The sequence below is a fragment of the Leptinotarsa decemlineata genome, unplaced genomic scaffold (assembly GCF_025532065.1).
Source record: "Leptinotarsa decemlineata unplaced genomic scaffold, Ldec_3_MD MMD2_tig00001393_RagTag_RagTag, whole genome shotgun sequence".
NCBI lineage: Eukaryota > Metazoa > Arthropoda > Insecta > Coleoptera > Chrysomelidae > Leptinotarsa > Leptinotarsa decemlineata.
Window position 1 is genome coordinate 6,694,355 of NW_027412562.1, and position 20,068 is coordinate 6,714,422.

The 20,068-nt window shown below is 34.5% G+C and overlaps 1 protein-coding gene across 1 annotated transcript in view; it reads right to left on the reverse strand.

The window, feature by feature from the left end:
- The window catches only part of Drgx (Dorsal root ganglia homeobox), a 203,101-nt gene that overhangs the window by 72,653 nt on the left and 110,380 nt on the right, over positions 1–20,068 (reverse strand). Inside the window, exons 4-5 of the mRNA XM_074175921.1 lie at positions 15,093–15,209; positions 12,148–12,395 (exon numbers count right to left, since the gene is read on the reverse strand). Of these exons, the coding sequence (XP_074032022.1) occupies positions 12,148–12,395; positions 15,093–15,209 (365 nt within the window). The remainder of the gene's footprint in view (positions 1–12,147; positions 12,396–15,092; positions 15,210–20,068) is intronic.

The window sequence follows — 20,068 nt, forward strand, 5'->3', positions numbered from 1 at the left end:
AATGGCGTCCATTTTTCCTGAATAAACATTCGGCACCGTTTTAAAAAGGAAAACTGAATTTTTTGGAAGATCATAGGCTTCTAACGAAATCGATTCAGTGCCTCTCTTGATGTTCGCCAGTGATTCCAACAGAACTTCAGAAGCGAAAGTCAATATGGTTAAGATCTGGACTTCTGGCTGTCCCAGAAATAGGTGCATTAGCACCCCCTTCACTCCAACATCCAGGGTACAGACCAAAAAGTTTCCTAACTTCGTTATCGAAATGCGCTGGAGCTTCATCTTGTAAATACCATAAATTTTTCTTATTTCTAAATTGAACTCTTCCGAGTATTCTGGTAAATCATTTCATAAGAAATATAAGTAATTTGCACCATTTAAATTATTTGAAAGAAATATTGGTCCTATTGAATTATGATTCACAACGCCTGTCCAAAAACTGACTTTGATAGTCTTTTGGTGATTAGTTGTTTTTTTTGTGTGTGTGAGGGTTTTCAACGCCTTGTAGCTGCTGCACTAGTCCCTTGGCAATCACCTGTGATTACCAGAATTACAGATAATTATCTGAAAATTTGTTATAGTCTGATCCAACTTACCCAGAATCAAATGCATATCTGTCATCCCTGCAAACGTATCAATCATTATAACAAAAAGTTTAATTTTTCTCAACACTCTCAAAATAAGCAATAAACGAAATTCAATTGGCAGTATGTAACCGTTGAAGCAATTGTTTGATATTTATTCACGCGTGAACTACACGTATTGAGAGCAGTCTACTGGATTTTTAAAAGATAATGAAAAATAGCCTGTATCTCAATGAAAAATAGCTTTTCGAAAAAGTTTATCAAGGTAAAAAAAATCGAAAATGATGTATTGAACCAAAGGTGTCGCAATGTTAATTCAATTCTAACGCATACGAAAGTTTGGGAGGTTTAAGGGGTTCAATACAGCCCTAAAATTTTATGGGCTGAACAAATTTCGTGATTTCATATGAAAAAGATGCTCTTACGATAAGAAAGACATGGATTCATTTTCATTACAAGTTATTGAACAGTTCATGAAATATTGGCAAAAATCGATTTTCGTTTTGTACTTTCCAAGGGTTGTGACTTTTTTGTGTGCTCATTTGTATTGAGATAAATTATATCAAATCAAGTTTGTGTCTGTGTAATGTGAAATATTTTCTTGAAAATATTGTTACTGTGGATTGGATAAAGCTGTTAGTATTCATCATCGTCTCATTATGTTTGTTAGATCCTCTCAATATTCCGAATTGAATGATTAATAAATAAAGTTAAATAAATAAGTGATAATTATAATGATGAAGTATATAGTATAGTATTGAAGTATAGTATTTCAGTAGCCTTTCAATAAAGTTCCTAATTTATTGCGTGGACCAATTACTGAAAAACTCAGAGGAGTTACAGCTACTTTCAACAATCAAGGAGTTCATCTTCTTCAACAAATGACTATTTTATTCTATTTTTAGTATTATTTTCGTAAAAATATCATAATATGCATTCCTGTCGTTGTGGACGGTTTTTCTTGCTTTAATCAGCTTCATTACAATGTTAATATAATTACAGACACTGGCATCTCCTCATGTGTCTCTTTAATTAACCAATGACGTCATTAAGTGTTTAATTATAGACCAAGCGAGTGTCCCATATTCCATAGTTTCATTTTATGCTAAAAGCCGAGCCATATCAATCAACTTCCAAGTTGATAATTGAATAATTTGAAAACAAATGGACTAAATAGCTCCCGACAAAAGTTTCGGCAAAATACTTTTTCGTTGTGAACATTTGGATTGATGTTTCATCAACTGAATATTTAAAACAATGATGGTCGCCCCAATATTTCGTGAATCTGATTTGGGCAATGAAACGGAATATTCTGCAAGGGATTTTTATACAGCATGAGACAATGAAAACGTACAAACCCGATGTTTCATAGTTGGCGTTAAGAAAAAAATCGGTGGGGTGCGATTCAACCCCTAAATTTTCAGTGGAATTGAGGACCAAGCAATACCTTGCTGCCGACTCTACCAAGATAATGTCTTGTTGTATTTCTTCGAATGTATATGTAAAGTATGTTTGGAGAGATACTACACTATAGTTTGTGAATATATAGCGTGCCTCACGGTCGATGGTAGGTTAGACGTTTTTGAAAAACGCAAGGGACAATTTCACCTCTCACATTTCCTTACCTGTTCTATCGATTTAAAATATTTTCAGCATTGCGGCGTTTCCACTTCTATCAAAAAGTCCTAGCAATTATATTTTTTTAAATGAAACACCCCGTATATTAATACATTTTTGGAATCGCTCTATTATTTTAATACTTTTTTGTTAATAATGTTTTATACCTATCTCTATCTGTTTTCGAGATAAAAAATAAATTGTGCTAAATATGGTCCAAAACATAGCCTTAATTGAAATTAAGTACATCAGTACTCTCAATTCATGAAAATTTGATATTTTGATGATAGTTTGGACAAACTCGAAATATTCAAATAACACCAAGAAATCGACTCCATATCATACAGGGCGTGCTAAAATTACTATTATTTCCATTGTGGATAAAAGTAGTCAAAAGTTAATTTTTTCAAAAGAAACACCCTTTATATTACTCGATAAATTGAAAGATAGTGGAAAATGCTTCGAGATGATATACATGTCCCTATACCTAAATAGTCAAGTTTTCTTAATAAAGCCGTTTTTGTGGAAAAATAGTTATTCACGTTTTACCTACACTTGTTGAAAGTGGCATTTTATTTTGTGAGTGGGGATTATTGCAAAACGAGCGTCAGCAAGTGGAGCAAACTCACTAACGAAATAAAATCACTTTTAACAAATGTATCATACAATTTTTTTTTGTATAACGTTACTGCTGATAATCAAAAAAATTATAGGGTCCATGGGATTTGAACACACGATCTTTGGATTACAAGGCATATGTTACAACTACATACGCAAACTCACGTTATTTTAAGGAGGATTATTGGTTAGTCATGAATGACTTTCTACAGTTGGACTCAATACTACTTCGTCATCGTCAGTAACTTCACAGGGATTTAATATCAATATTATTATTAATAGCACGAACTGCATGTGTGAACTTTTCTAAATGATTTTTTGGTAGGTGTTCTAATTGAAGTGTTTCTATCGAAGAGATTTTCAATAACAGTAGTACAAAAAATAATTGTTAAAGAATTTGATTTCTAGGTAGCCGTGGAAATATCAAGCTTATGACAGTTTGGTGACTTTTATAAGTAATTGATAAATGGTTATTGACGGTGTTTCAAAAAATCGCCAAAAATGAATGCAAATATTGATTATTCAAACGAAGTCCTTATGAAATTATTTATTATACACGGACAGTGTGATCAAATCATTGCCAGAACTTGTAGAAAATTCAACCAAATGTATCCTGAATTAACACCAATGAACGAGAGGAAGTTTGTAAGATTACAAAATAATTTCCTTAACTATGGTTCCATGTTAAAAGCGCCTTCAACATTACCAAAACCTATTACTTCAAATGAGGACAATACTGTTAACGTTTTGGCATATTTTTATGCATATCCAGAAGCTTCCATTAGCAGTGCAGAAAAAGATTTAGGTGTATCACATCTGTTTAAAATCTGTTTTTCCGTTAACCAGCTGTCGCGCCCTTACGAACGACAACCCTCAGAAGTTGAGATTTGAAGCTAAGGATTAACGAGGTCTTACCTTTTAACGTGTGCTTCTTAACACATGCTTCAGTACAACGAATTTTGAAAAATCACGGAATGCATCCGTATAAATTTACCAAAGTTCAAGCTCTATAAGCAGAAGACTTCGAACGTAGAATGCATTTCTGTGAATCCCTTTTGATTCATACACAGGAAGATCGGGAATTTTTTGTCAAAAGTGATTCGGAGCGACGAATCAAAATTCACGAGGGATAGTATTTTTAATAGATAATATAAGCTTGATAATTCCACTGCTACCTAAATCCAAATTCTAAAAAAAAATAATGTTTCTAGAAGAAGCGACTTTATTGAGAAAACTTGACGATTTAGGTATAGGGACATGATATATCATCTTGAAGCATTTTTCACCATCTTTCAATTCACCGAGTAATATACAGGGGTTTCATTTGAAAAAATGAACTTTTGACTACTTTTATGCACAATGAAAATAATAGTAATTTTAGCCCACCCTGTATGATATGGAGTCAATTTCTTGGTGTTATTTGAATATCTCGAGTTTGTCCAAACTATCTTCAAAATATCAACTTTTCACGAATCGAGAGTACTGATGTACCTAATTTCAATTAAGGCTATGTTTTGGACCATATTTAGCACAATTTATTTTTTATCTCGAAAACAGATAGAGATAGGCATAGGACATTTTCGACAAAAAAGTATACCATTGCGATTCCAAAAATGTATTAATATACGGGGTGTTCCATTAAAAAAAATAAAGTTGCTAGGACTTTTTGATGGAAGTGGCAACGCCGCAATGCTGAAAATATTGTAGATCGATAGAACAGGTAAGGAAATGTGAGAGGTGAAATTTTCAGAAAAATCATGCTGTGCGTTTTCCAGAAACGTCTAACCTACCATCGACCGTGAGTCACGCTGTATTATTATCACCTATTTGTAGATACAAAGCTTGAATATATTCATACTGATGATTCCAAGATGAACTATTCTACTCATTTTATGGTACTAGCTTGAATTTCGTTTTATTCAAGCCAATTTATTATTATTTCATTTCACTATTAGTTTTTGGAAGGAAAACGAAGGAATTCGAAGATTCATTGATTTCCAGTAATCAGTTCTAAAAATGTAATTTCTGGTGAATTTTCATCTTGCTCATGAAACAGACGTACTGGATTCGACATCCCATGAAATTCCAAACAGAAAAAAGAAAACTTTTTCAGCCTCGACATTCAAGTGAAGAATAATATTATAAATTTTGCTGAGATTCTTTCTTCATTTTTCATTCTTCAGCTCGTCTACAGTGAAACTTTATTTTCAAATTCAAATTTTTATTTGGTTCATAACAAAGCTACAGCTTTAGAACATGTCACAAAATACGATAAAATTAACATATGCTCAAAAAGTAAAATATAAAATCTTCAGAAGATACTTAACTGTGCAATAAAAATAATAATACAGTACATACATACAATCGTGCAAGGCATCTTTGCTCTATGGTCCAGGGAATGAATGGAGAAAATCATTAATTCTCCGTAGTATCATCCATTCTTTGTAATCGGGTTTGAGGTATTATCAAATTATCTTCATTTCTAGTATTGTGATTGTCTAAATATATCGAACACAACAGAGTAACTATTAATGTTTTGTTTGACATATAGTAACTTTACAAAAATTTTCAGAGAGTAAAGAGTCATTATTCTCAACGTTTTAAAGATTGGTTTGCAAGCGTTTTCAAAATTAGCTCCTATAATAGATCTTACAGCCTTCTGAATGACGAATATAACATTTGAATGAAACTGAGCTGCCGAGCTCCAGACAGACAAGCCATAATATCTAAAATGGATTCGAACAGTACATAATAATAGTTATTGCAGCGGATTGGTTAATCAGTTGTTTAACTTTTCTTATAGCCTGACATCTACATCTACACCCAGAAATTTAGTGCGCAGCATGTCTAGGTCGTTTTCTACATTGTAGGATATTCTGGATTCAAAAATTCATTGAGTATGAGCTTGTTTGTCAAGAACCGGGTTTTTGCTTGTTCCATAACTTCCCCAAGGATTGTAGCCGGACACTCCCCTTTATTGATACTGATGCCAAATGTGGTGTCATTACCATTCATAATTGTCTCGATATTTGAGGTGAACATATTTGGCAAATCGTTAATATAAATAATAAAGAGAAGAGGGCCCAATGTTGGTCATCAACATGAGCAAATCTGAATGTGTTATCTATATGTTGTTCTCGTTTCAATCTAGACATGTATATTTTTTGTATTAAAAAAGTACATTTCAAGAAACAAATGATATGAACTGATTTATGAAAATATTATATGAAATTTTAATGTATCTTCGGATGACTATTCTTTCAATCAATTTAAGACAGATGAAAAATCTGATCGTATATTTTCTGAAATGGAAAGGACATTTCAGGTTCCGTACATGCAGGTTATTATCAAATTCAAATTAATATGTATTTCTAGTATTATTTGAACCAAAATAATGAAATGAAATTAATAAACTGAAAGATTCAAACTAATGATTATATTTTTTCGGCAACCGTTCGGGAAGCGAATAATGAAACATATCTAATGATAAAGGTAATTCAACAAAATATTATTATTGTAGGATACAAAAGTATCAGTTATATTTGTTTAATTTTCAAGTTGCAACATTCATCGGCTCAGCCGGTGTATGTAGACGGGAAGAAATACACAAATGTCAATTGATCTGAAACACATATTGAGGAAACATTTGTTGTAATTGGGCGAGAAAACCTGCTATTTTATATATACGCAATACTTATCTTTACGACCATACCATACTCCACATAACATATTATTCGTGAATTACAAAAAAAAATATTAGGTTCAGATCATATTCAGTTTTTTGGTATCCACAGCATTGGGAATTTCGGATTAGAAATGATAAAATTTTAAAATTTACACAATCCTAAAAATTACACAAACCGTAGCATTCGTTGTACTTCAGCGACGTTATTTGCTGATAATGGTGGAAACATAAAAAATTTGAAAAGGCACGGTGGCTGAGAGTCGACCATTGTAGCTGAAGGATATATAGACAATTCACTTACAAACAAAATTAAAATTGTCGAGACCATTCAAAAATTATCAGAAGAAAGCAATCAATGTGGAACAGAAATTTCACAAGCATTTCAAAAATATTAAATCTCTTCAATATCAGCAAATGCTTGAATTGTTAAATGAATATTGATATAAATAAGAATTTGAATGTTTCTGTTAGTACCTATCTTCTGTACGAATATCAATATTTAATAAAACTAAGAATTAAAGTGTTCAAACTTTTGTTCTACAAAGAAATATAATGAAAAAATGTTCCACTGATTTGTTATTCTACCCAGTTGCCGAAAAAATAATGTACACAACACGTACGAAAACGGTTTTTTAGACTAGCAGGCTAGAATTTCTTCTACTCGTCCAAAAAAAAAAGTAATTCACGGACTATTGATCAATAAACCAGTAGTTTTGCTTGAAATAGGTTTATTTCACCATTCCGAAATTTCAAAAATTGTTCAACAGAAATAATCCATTTGAATCAATAATTTTTTTTTTATATGCTTTTGTCATCTTGACTTCCGTATATGCAAGGCAAACGATGAGCTACAATCTTGTTAAATAATTGAACCACGAGAAATGTGTCGTCTAACCTAAATAACAAATTACGACACAAGATTTTCGAATGTTTATGACTGCATTAAGGAGACATAATAAGGGCTTAAGGTAATTTAGTCGCAGCGTCAGAAAATGAAGTTATAAAGATGGAAACTTCTCAAAGGGGACGTTATTGTCTGTAGCTGTAATAATTTGGAATTCGTATAATCAGATTTTATACTGTACTCCTCTATCTTTAGTAAATTACAATGAAGTCGAATTACGGTTTCTGTGGAATAGGGAGATTCTGTGAAATTCTAATGAAGCTCATTTCGGTCGCATTGCTGTATATTAAAAGAAAGAACGAATTTAATTCAAATTGAAAAGGGAATAACTTCAGGAGATCAGTTTGGCTTTCTACTTCTCCGTCAATAAACAAAACATTTGGGAAAATTCCAAACAAGGAACGAAAATAACTGCAATAAAAACTCTTCATGAAGTACAGAAGTACTCTCAATTACAGACATGAAGAAAAAAATCCATTTTGAAACAACTACTTTCATATCTTTTGTTCCGAAACTTCGAAGTATAGAATTCAGGATGACAGTGTTCCATGTAAATGATTTTATTTATCAATACTCTTACATATATATCAGTTTGTACTACGACGTTTCTACGATTGCTGTCTGTTTCATTTCCATTACGAATATTCCTAGTACAAACCAAATGGGAAAAACTGATTTATGTTTCCATATGAAAGTATTTTTTACTAAAGAACGTTTTTTTTTGTTTATTCCAGTGTTCTTGTGGAATTCGTTGTTTCTGAATTGTATTCTCATCCAGTTTGTATCTAAAAGAAATTTCTGTGCTCTATATATTGATTAGGAGTTGTCATTGTAGTTATTTGTTGGAAATTTCCAACATTTTTTATTCAATCATGAATAAGCTTTATTTTCCAATTCGTGTGAATGAATTCGAACTGACTCTTTCACTAATTGATCATGACCATAAAATCTACTGAGGTGTCTTCAAACTGATTTCAATTTAAGCAATTTATTCGGTTATTGATATATCCTTTCACCAAGCAACACCTTTTTTCAGGTCCCTATAATAGGAGTGTTAACATTTCATTCATAACTTGAGAATAACGAACCTGATGAACATTATTCTATTTAATATGAGTCTCATTGTTGATCACTAGATGTCTCTATCATCTTGAAAATATATTATAACTTTTCTGGGGTCATAATCCAGATGAGTTTTGTATCAAATGCCGTTGTTCCATACATGCGTTGTAATGATTCAGTCAACGGTGTACACTTAAAATATGAAGAAGTTGAATGGAAACTCTTTCCAAAGACATTCAAACCGTTCAATGCAGAACAAAATAAACTACTTTATATATGTATCATTGAAAACACAAAGTAGTAGTAACAACTCTCACATTCCGATCTGCCTAGAGATAATACCTCACTGAGGAATGTCTTATAAAGAATGAAGCTCTTCACAGAATAGTGCCAATCTCAGGTCTTTCTTTCAAATCTTAGAAGCTGTTGCGTAGCTTCACTTTTATTTATCCCTATACTTCATTTCATTGATATCTTAGTTGATCGGGTTACCATTATTGAAATGTCTCTATCATGTAGCACTTCAAGAGTCTTCAAGAAGGATCCTGTCCTTCACTAGGACATCATCTTCCTGTGATCTGTCACCTGAATCAAAGTAACTTGATTTTTCTTAATCAGCTGCTTTGAGGTGACTTTGCAATCCTAAGTCAGTTCAGACTCATAAGTAAATGATTTCTAAGCTTTGAATACCATCTTGTACCCATCAGTACACAATCAGAGAATCAAGGATAAACTACTTGCCAATTCCAACGGGTCCAGATCCATCTGGTCGGTAGCTGAAGCTGTTAATCAAAACTTTAAGAAATCCACAATTCCACCACTAACACAAGCGGATGGTTCAATTGCAACACCAGTCATAGAAAAAGCAAATCTACACCACCTATAATTCCCACATTGGAATCCATAATGCCGGAAATTACTTTTTGACAACGTCTAGTCAGACGAATTTTGAAACAGCTCAATATCAACAAGATCTGGTCCTGATAAAGTGCTCGTAAGTGTATTCGAAAGTGCGTCAATGAACTCGCACCGGTATTTTGCAGGAAGAGGTTTTTTCCTTCTTGTTTCAGCCTATTCCCAAAAAGGGCAAGAACAATCTTCCAAATAACAATAGACCAGTCGCTCTGCTATCAGTAATATCAAAAATTATAGAGAAAGCCGTAAACCACCAGATCCTTGAATATTTGGAACGACCTTCTATCGTATGTCACCTATATTTGGAAATACGCAATTGAGAAACATGGAGAATCAAGAGCTGTTGCGCTTGATATTTCTAAAGGCTTTGACCGTATGTGGCATGAGGGTTTGCTGGCCAAACTTCGATGCTATGGCTTGTAGGATCCTTTTTGTGTATGGCTCTTCAGCTTCCTGAAAGAACGTTTCCTGCAAGTGGCCGTCGATGGATCTCTCGAATACTTTCACCACACTGGTGTTCCCCAGGGATCCATATTGTCTCCAACCCTCTTTTTATTGTATATCAACGACCCACTGGAAAAAACCAAGAATCCAATATATTGCTTTGCTGACGACAGCACACTTGTCTCGCCATTCCATTTGGATTCCAGGACATCGGAGGCACATCTTCACCGGCAGTAAGAAGTTAGATATCTCAATGGTGATTTCGAATTGGAGTGAAAGTAACCAGGTTCAATTCAATGCCACAAAACCCCAGACATCGGTTTTCTCCAAAAAGATAAATGTCTCCGAACTGGATATAATAATGTCAGGTCAGACAATCACGCTTTATGCTTTGATAAGTTTGTTGGGGTTGAAAATGGCACAATCATGTCGCTGGAATTGCAAAGGCTGCTTCTCAAAAGCTTAGAACAGTGTTCCGAACCAGAAAACTGTACACACCTCAGCAACTTTTGATGCTTTATAAAGCTCAGATCAGACCTTTTTTGGAGTATTGTTCTCAAGTATGGAGCTCTGCCCCTAAACATACCCTGAAGTTGCTGGATTCCATCCAGAAAAAAGCCATCTGCCTGATGGAGACGCAAACATCACGTGCAACCTTGATAGCCTGGAACATCGAAGAAAGGTTGGAGATTTGTCTCTCTTTTATAGATACTTTCACGCGAAGTGTTCAAGTGACTTGGCACATTTGATTCCAGCAAGAGCGGTACATATTAGAAATACGCGATGGACTATGTACATCTCGAACTTCACTGTTTAAGAATTATTTCACCTGGAGAAGTGGGTTTATGTGGAAGAAACTTCCTGATAACGTTTTTTCAAACGATTCCAAGGATTCAAATCCAGTATGAATCGCTAAATTCGCACAGGCACCGCTCTGAGAGCGCCGTAAGAATTTTTTTGTAATGCTTGTGTTTCATTCTTAAAAAAGGCACTGAATGAACTAAACAGAATGAGAAAAATTGAGTAACAAAATTAAAAATCCAAAACTTGAAAATAAATAAGTGAAAAAATATTATGTTAAAACTGTTTCACTGAAAAAGATAATAGTGATGTAGACAAAGTTCTGAATACTGAGAAGTAATGTGGAAGGTTTTTGGTAGCAGTCATCACACCACTCTCCTGAGCAATCTACGGTATTGATCAGATGAAAAATAATTAAAATCGTTGGGTGTAGCGTAACATGAGTCAATATGTAAAAACTACGCCCAACGATTTTATTATTTTTTATGAGATCGATACCGTAGACTGTTGAAGAAAGTGGTGTGATGACTGCTCCCTAGGATCTTCCGAATTATTTTTTAGTTTTCATCTGAAAATGGAATTTTTAACGGGTGATGATCGACTGTATTGTCAAACATGCGCCAAACTAACTGACTGTTATAAGGAAACAAGTATAGCTGAGGCACCAGTCAATCTAATAATAACACTGATGATTTTCAAACAAGACTCAACCTCTAACGAAAGCAAGAAACTCTTTGGAAGGTTCGAAATAGATGAACATTTCAACCTAGCAAACCACTATTATAATATTCATGCAGTCATTGTTCACTGTGGTTCTGGCGTTGAATTTGGTCATTATTACGCCTTGGTCAAAGAAGAAACGGACTGGTTTAAGTTTGACGATAGTCGTGTTCTGTCGAAGTGTTCTGGCGATGCATTGAATTTATTGGAGACTTTGGAGACACCCCACATTTTGTTTCATAAGAGAAAGGACATTGTTAGATCAAGATCTTCAGATGATGTGGTGCTGCAGGTTTTTCCGGGTTTTCCTGCAGCTGAAAAAGCAAATGCGCCAGTGGAATCAAAGAAGTCGCCCCGGAGCGCCAATTAATTTTTATTGTTGTTTTTATTTTATATTTATCGTTGTTTTAATAAAATGTGTTCAGTATATTATCAACATCATTTTCATCTCCTAATAAAACCGTGTAACATAAAATTTTTTAAATTTTTTATTTGAGATATGTCATAAGTTACTGATCAACTGAACTCTTGACCTTTCGAGAACAGAGTAATAGCGGGGCGCCTCTATAATTATTTGTTTCTAATTTATTTTGTGAATACATTTAAAACCATCTGGAAATATTACAGTGGACAAAGATTCATTGAATAAGACAGTTGAACTGTTTTCTAGCAAGTTTACATTATTTTTGTATTCATTTCTTTTTTTTATTGTTGGGGAAGTGGAACATGTTTTTTCATTAGAACAAAACTCTGTGACAAGTTCGCCCTCTATAAAGCATAATCATAGAGATTCCACTCACCCGTCTCCGAAGGGAAACATATGCGAAAACGGCGGAGGTTGGATGGGCCTCGGTGGTTCCGAAGACACCGAAGGAGCAGGGCTACGAGGCGAAGAGGGATTCGATGGATCGGGTTCACCTGTGGCGCTCCGGAGCTGCTCGGGGGATTCCTGACCGGCGCTACTCCTGCTGGAGCATTCTCGTTCCCGAGCTAGTTCCTCGTCTGCGTTCGTTTCCGGGGAGCTACTCGGGGGGTGGCCATCTTCGACCTGGGACAAAAAAATAACTGTTTAGGGATGTTGACTCGATTCGAGCAAATTATCGCGAGAAACGTAGAATAAGTGTGACTTGATACTCATTTCATCGAAACAAATGATATAGATTGAATCACAATTTGATGTGAGACAAAAGAGGTAGTGTGGCAAACGTTTGTTTCGTTTGATTTTGAATCGTTTTTCTAAAATAACTTTTTCATATTATTGGGTTGGTTGTTGTAAATTAAGTATAAAAAACAGATTTCTTAGTTTTGGGTTGCCTAATTTGCTAATTAAGAAGTGTGTCAATCGAATGATTAACGGAAAAACAAATTTTAAACAAAAAACATTTTTTTAAACAAATGAAATTCTAACGTTTTTTGTTATTGATGACAGAATGTAAAAATAGATATATTTGCTATTTATATTAGATTATTTGGAACATATAGATGGAAAGTAGGCTCCAAAAAAGGTTATTTAAATATACATTTGATACTTTTTTATACTTTTTTGATATTTTTTTCCTACAGATACATACTAGCCAAATCAAAAACTTGACGTGGTTCAACAATTATTTTCCTTTGTGGGTTTCCAGTTGAACTTCGATTGTTTTGTCATTTCATAGCATTAGGGCATATACTATTCGTAAAGATCCATTTCATCGAATTAATTTCATTAAAAAGGTCTGCATATTAATGACCCCACTATATATATATATATATATATATATATATATATATATATATATATATATATATATATATATATATATATATATACACGTCAGAATGCCCCAGAAATGTTTCATTCCTAGATTTTCAACTAAAAACTCGAGAAACGTAATTTTTTTTGTCTTTGTAACTACCTTAGAAAAAATGTTCCTGGGGTAGTATGTTTTTAATATACAGGGATATTAAAATTCGTTTCTGTACATGGGGATCTCGTAAACGATAAGAGAGAGAGTGTCGGTTAAATTGTGGCAAAGTTGCGTATTTTAGAGACCTATTCAATGATGTGAAAAAATCGAATGTAGTTTTTTTTTGTTCTGGAGATATACAGGAGAAACCAAAAAATCCCAAATTGATTTTTTGCCTATATCTTCTTTATTCACAGACATATTCAAAATCTGTCTCTGCTATTGGCACTTGATGTGGGCTATCAGAATATGTCCATGAATCTTTTATATAGGGTGTAATCTGACTTGGACCACCCCCATCTTTGAATTTTTAAATACGGACCTGTATTTTTTTTGTAGTTTTTGGATCGTAGGCGTTCACCTCCTACTGAGACATTGAATTCTATTTTATATTTCGGGATGTTTCGGTAATATTTGATTATAATTGGGTGAATTATTCCTTTTTAAATTACGGCCCTACAAATTGGTTGACAATAGCAACGTTCACGTCTTCCTATGTACTATAGAGTTTTTAGAGAGTTTTTTTTTATTTCTAAGTACCTAAGTACCTAAGTAAGACTCAAGATTGAGGGTTTTGAATGATTTCGCAACAATGCAGCAAATAATTGTGTTAAAGGCAATAAAGAATCTGAAAAACCGAGTTCAAAAATGTCTCGAAATGGAAGGACTCTAATTCCAACATTTATTACGCCATTAATTTTTTTGTGTAGGAACATAAATTATTTAATTTCAATTTTCATTACAATTATAGTGTTCGTTTGTGATGGTATTATTGCTATCATTTCTTTTTCTGCTTATTAAAACACATATAACATATTTTTGATGTAGATATGTTTCAGATAATCATAAAAGGTTTTCCTATTCGAAGTTCATTGTAGAAAACGCTCAGAGCAATATAAAAAATATGAATAGGTACCTAAAACTGAAAAAAAAACTCCAAAAACTCTACGGTATATAGGGAGATATAAAAGTTGCTATTGTGGTTTTATTCAACTCAGTCAACCAATTTCCAGGTCCGTAATTCAAAAGGGAATAATTCACACAATTATAATCAAATATTACCCAAACATCCCCAAATATAAAATTTAATTTTCTCAGTATGAAGTGAACGTCGACGATACAAAAAAATACAACAAAAAATGCAGGTCCTTATTTAAAAATTCAAAGATGGGGGTGGCCCAAATCAGATGACATTCTGTATAAATAATTCATGGAAATATTCTGTTAGCCCAAATCAAGTGCGAATAGCAAAATATGGACAGATTTTCAATGTCTGTAGATAAAGAAGATATAGGCAAAAAAATCATTTGGGATTTTTTGGTTTTTCCTGTATATCTTCAGAACCAAAAGAGTTATATTCGATTTTTTTCACATCGTTGAATAGGTCTCTGAAATACGCAATCTTGCCACAATTCAACCGACACTCTCTCTCTTATCGTTTACGAGATCCCCATGTACAGAAACGAATTTGAATTGCCCTGTATATAGGTTGCTGACAGTACCACATCAGTTACCATTAAACAGCAAAATATTTCATAATTTCACATAATTTATTGTCACGCAACTTAAAATTCAAGAGACGCGTTAATTTAATGTAGTTCTTACTACATAATAATAAGTATCCGAAAACTCATAATACCAGTAATGAACTGCTCTTTTGAGATTTGATATTTGAGGAACCCATGAAATGGAATATCATTTTTAACTCAGTTTCTCACTGCAAAACACTATAAGATCGTTTCATATATGGTTGAAAACGAGAAATTTCATTGAATGTAATACCGTCAACTTTTTACCTTCTCTTCCTTTGTCTCCCCGTCTCTCTTCACAATGTCTTGTCCATCTCTTTTTCTTTGTTCTTCCTTCAATCTCTCTGCTTTCCTCCATTTCGCTCTCCTATTCTGGAACCATACCTGAAACAAATAAAAACTGTGTATCAGATACAACCATTGCAAAGCTGACCCAAAATTTGTCCAAACTAAAATAATACAGGTGCATTTTAGGATATGATCAAGAAAACAAAATTTTGATTTTTGTCGGCTGTCAGTCTGAAATCTGCCCAACAAGAGTATTTCTGAAATGTTCTTGAATAAACTATATCCTCAGCACTCAATCGACTAGAAACTTTTGTTTTGATAATAGTACCTTCAATATTACTGCAGTTTTATCACAACACCAATGCGTTATTTTCAACAACTCAACACGTGTTTCAATCACCAAGTAATCATCTTCAAGAGGAAGTTGAATCTTCCTCTTCTTCAAGAGAAAGATTGAACTTTCTCTTGGAGATGATCCTCTTGATGATAATTCCTTTCACCAGGAGGATATTGGACGATCTAACGCCACTTTCCCTCAATGGTGAGGTCATTCAATTTGGAATGGAGCTGAAATATCTTGGCATTGTCATTGATGAAAAACTCACCGGTAACGGTTACTTGGAAAAAGTTTTACACAAAGCCAGACTGTCCCTATGGACATTGCGAAGGTTTTGTGGTAAAACTTTGAGTTCAGGTCCCAAACATATTCATTGGTTTTATGTGATGATTGTCAGACCAGTGATCACTTATGGTACAATTGCCTGGTGGCTGAAGGCCTTACAGAAAACGGTCAGGCGAATTTCTCTGGCTTACAGAGACATGCTTGTCTAACCATGAGTGTTGCCATCAGTACTACACCGTCAACAGCCATGAAGATCCTTCTAGATCTACATCATCTCCACATTTTTCTAGAGAGAGAGGCTAGATAGACTGCATATAGACTTGTGCACATTGCCAATTGCACAAATCAATTTATTGCAGAGTGCAACAGACTGTTGGTTGACACTGAAAGTCACAGCATTCTGGAAATGGCCTATGACTTTATGCCTCCAACTGTCAACTACGAACTGCCCCGAACTGCTACGTACTGTTCCCGAGTAGAAAGGACTGGATCCTCCGGGATAAGGAAATATTAAGAGCAGATAGTTGGTAATTCAGGTTCCGGTGCAGGTGTTTTCAGTTGCAGACCCAGGACAGAGATATCATCCTGCCTAGGAACCTATGCGACTGTATTTCAAGCCGAAATTTATGCTATTGAATTGTGTGCGGAGATATTGGAAAAATCCAACTTCAAACACAAGTCTATGAAAATATTCTCGAAGAGTCAAGTGGCGTTGGAAGCTCTTGGCTCCTACCGAGCAACGTCTAAACTGGTAGCAAATTGCCAAAAACCACTCCTCTCAATAGGAACACTCAACAGATTGTCTCTGGTCTGAATTCCTGGCCATACTGGCCTGGAAGGCAATGAGGCTACTGACTCCCTTGCAAAGGAATGTGCTGCAAGCAGCGTCATCGGACCACAGCCTGTAATTGGCATCGCTTTAGGCTTTGCCAAACAAAGATTGAACACCTGGATGGCAAGAAGATTTATGGACTTCTGGCAGAATCTTCCAGGATTGGCTCACTCCATTCGAAGCTTGACACCAAACAGTTTTTGGACTACAGTAGGGATGTCTAACAGGCCTTCTTACACTGTCATTTGAATTATCATAAGAAGAGACTCCGATTGTCGAAAGACAGTGTGTGTCGTCTCTGTTTGGAAAATGATGAAACAGCAGAGCACATAATTTTTGCCTTACCATCTGACCTGAAAGACCACACACCATACAAACTAATCGGCTTCTTTAAGAAACTGGGTTTATTTGGTCGAGTGTGAAAAGGTGTGAGCCACAATAAACTCTTGCGGGTTGCTGTGGAGGGTCGAATAGACCCACTCACTTTGGACCTAATCTAACTCAACCATCTCCTTCTACATCGACCACCGAATGCTTGCATTACTTTCTGTTTCTTTCTGCATCTTCTGCTGTTAGGCAACTAGATGAAAAAAGACTAAATGAAAAATGTTTTGCACTTCTTCACATATCATTTCAAAATAATGAAAGTTGCTATGTTAAAAAACATAACTGGCGTGAATTTTTTTAATTTATTCTTCATTTTTCATAGTATGTCGTGTAGTGGAGAATAGATAGATAGATGTATTGAATGAAGATTTTAATTTTCATACAGTTGAAACTCATGAAAAATATTAATGTTGATGGCAACTTTTAACAACGTACACAATATAATAATATAAAGACTCATAAACTTCGTCAAAAAAAATTTGTTTGTGTAGTACAACTACATATAACGGAGCTCTTTTCATGCTTTCTAATTTATACTCAGAAAGAATGAAGTTTATGAGATAATTTATCACTGTCACGGGATGTCCACTTCCTCTCCACACTAAATTTCCAAACTTCTGCAAGAGGTATACTGCACCATAACATGCTGTTTTGAAAGCATCAATGTTCAGCTCAGGCTCCATAAGCTGCTATCTTATTATTTCAAATATTTCTGACAAATCATTCACATATATTGTGAGGACTTTACTGAAAATAATTTTTTCAATCACTGGTCCTTCATAAAAAATAACTATTGAGGTAATTAACTGAAAATATTACAACATCGAAAAACTCAACAGAAACATTTTAAATTTCACTAGTTCGGACTTCCATTGTCTAATATAAAAAATGATTTGAAATCTCTCAAACAACTGAAACAGGAAGAATTAAAAATGAATAGCTGAAAATAACCTGAAATGAAATAATAGTGAAATAAAATACAAGTAAAAATAGAACGATTGAACAAAAAATATAATAAAAATAAAAATATCAAGAAATAAAAATGAAAATAAAAATGAAAATAATAAGTTAGGAGATTCTAATCCCCATTAGTTCACGACGTTTCGATTGTTAGTATCTACAATCGTCTTCAGGTGATGACTGGACTGATTCATCCGAGAAATGATTATTTATGGGTCGTTCGAGAACTTTCACTTATCCCCGCTTTCCATTTTTTTCCACTTCATTGGTTCAGTGGGATATGACCGTTTGGCGGTATTTGGCCATTTTTCGCTTGATGATGGGTTTCCATATGTTAGATATCTCTACGCTAGCTTGGCTTGAAACGTTGTTGGACAACATGTATGCGGCTTTTAATCAAAGAAACAATTCTCTTATTTCTTGATTTATAGGTTTATTGCAACAACCAATAGGGCATTTTCTTCTTTCTTATTTTGTTCATTTCTTGAGTGACCAGAAATCTCATGTACCGTAAAATGGGGTCAATAGAAGTAGTTTTCGACTTTTCATACTCTATAGCTGAGTATGTATTCACTTTATCTAAAAGGAAAAATTTGAAGAATGTGTCTCATTGCTGATATAAAAGACGGCTTCAGAACGCAATGCCAAAAAATGTCACAGTTTCTTTCAAATGTTGCGATTTTCTATTCACCCTCCAAGCGGGGTAAATGGAAACAGCACTTGTTTTAGCACTCAATTTATCAGTAAACCATGTAAAAGGCGAATAGAAACAGTAACAAGTGCCGATAATTCTGTATTGACAGAATTATCGGCATTATTGCTTGATCTATTCGCGGGCAGATGGCACTGTACGTAACTATCAATTATTGCTTGAACTGTTTGCGGGCAGATGGCGCTGTACGTAACTGGTGTTTGACATAAATATCTTATCAAAAGACTGATTTGAAAAATATAATTATTCACTGAAAAAATATTTTCCAAATAATGTACTCGTAAAATAACGAGATCGTCCAAATAACGAAACGAAATCGTATTTCACGAAGGGCCGTCCTTTCTCATCGAGAAGTGGTTCAAAAAGGTTAAAAACACGTGATCTCATCGGCACGAAAGCACGCCACTTCATGATCCGTATTATTGTTCTAATTGGGACATGCTTCGTTTCCCATTGTTTCTTTTCCCTCTCGACGTGAAAAACAGTACGGCATCCACGGCTCCTAATTGTTTTCTTTTGCTTGTTTATAATTTCATTTGTCCTCATCAAATGTCCATTGAGATAAAAGAAACGCTTCGGTGTTACACCCTTCGTCGAAAAGAATTATGTTGTGGAGAAGTGAAGGCGATGCTGCATCATCAACTTTCATCTTCACTTTCATTTTCATTTCAAGTTCAACTATGAAATTTTCACTAGGATATAGCACATATTTATGCAGCACTATTGTTTCCTCATCTATGCACACGCACTCATCATATTTCATCATACAAAAAAATGAACAACAAAGTCAACCTAATCTCACCTGATACCTCTGATTGGAATTTTGACATTATTATCAGCGTGCGCATGTGCAAAAGCAATTTACATTTTCACTAGGAATAGTTGACTATTCGAGTATTTGTCACTGAATATGTAGGGTTATGTGGTTTTAATGAATGAAATGCTCTAGTGGGAACTAATATGAGTTGTAGTGGTAAAGGTACTATACGGAATATGACTCAAAGTCCCATGCCTTTTCTTACGGTGATCAATTTTGTAAATTTACATTTCAAGGTCAATCTCACTGGTCGGCGAGAAAGGTCCTAGCCCATCAGGATAACGTGAGTAAATATAGCATAGCGTGCACTTGTGGGAAGATATACATCGGAACTACCAAGAGATCCATGGAAACAAGGTTGAAGGAGCGTGAAAGAACCTGCAGACTAGGTCAAACTAACAACTCAGATGTTGAGGAGCCCGCACTGGAGTGGAAGAAATCATATGATTTATTTGAAAATGTGGTACTCATTGCCTCCGACCAGGGATACCATAGCTGACTGGCACGTGAGGCGATAGAGATTCACAAACACAGGAAACATTTCAACAGAAAAGAAGAAGCTGTGAATCTCAGGTTAGCTTAGGTTGGGTCGGAAGTGAGTGGGTTTATTCGACCCTCCAGCGCA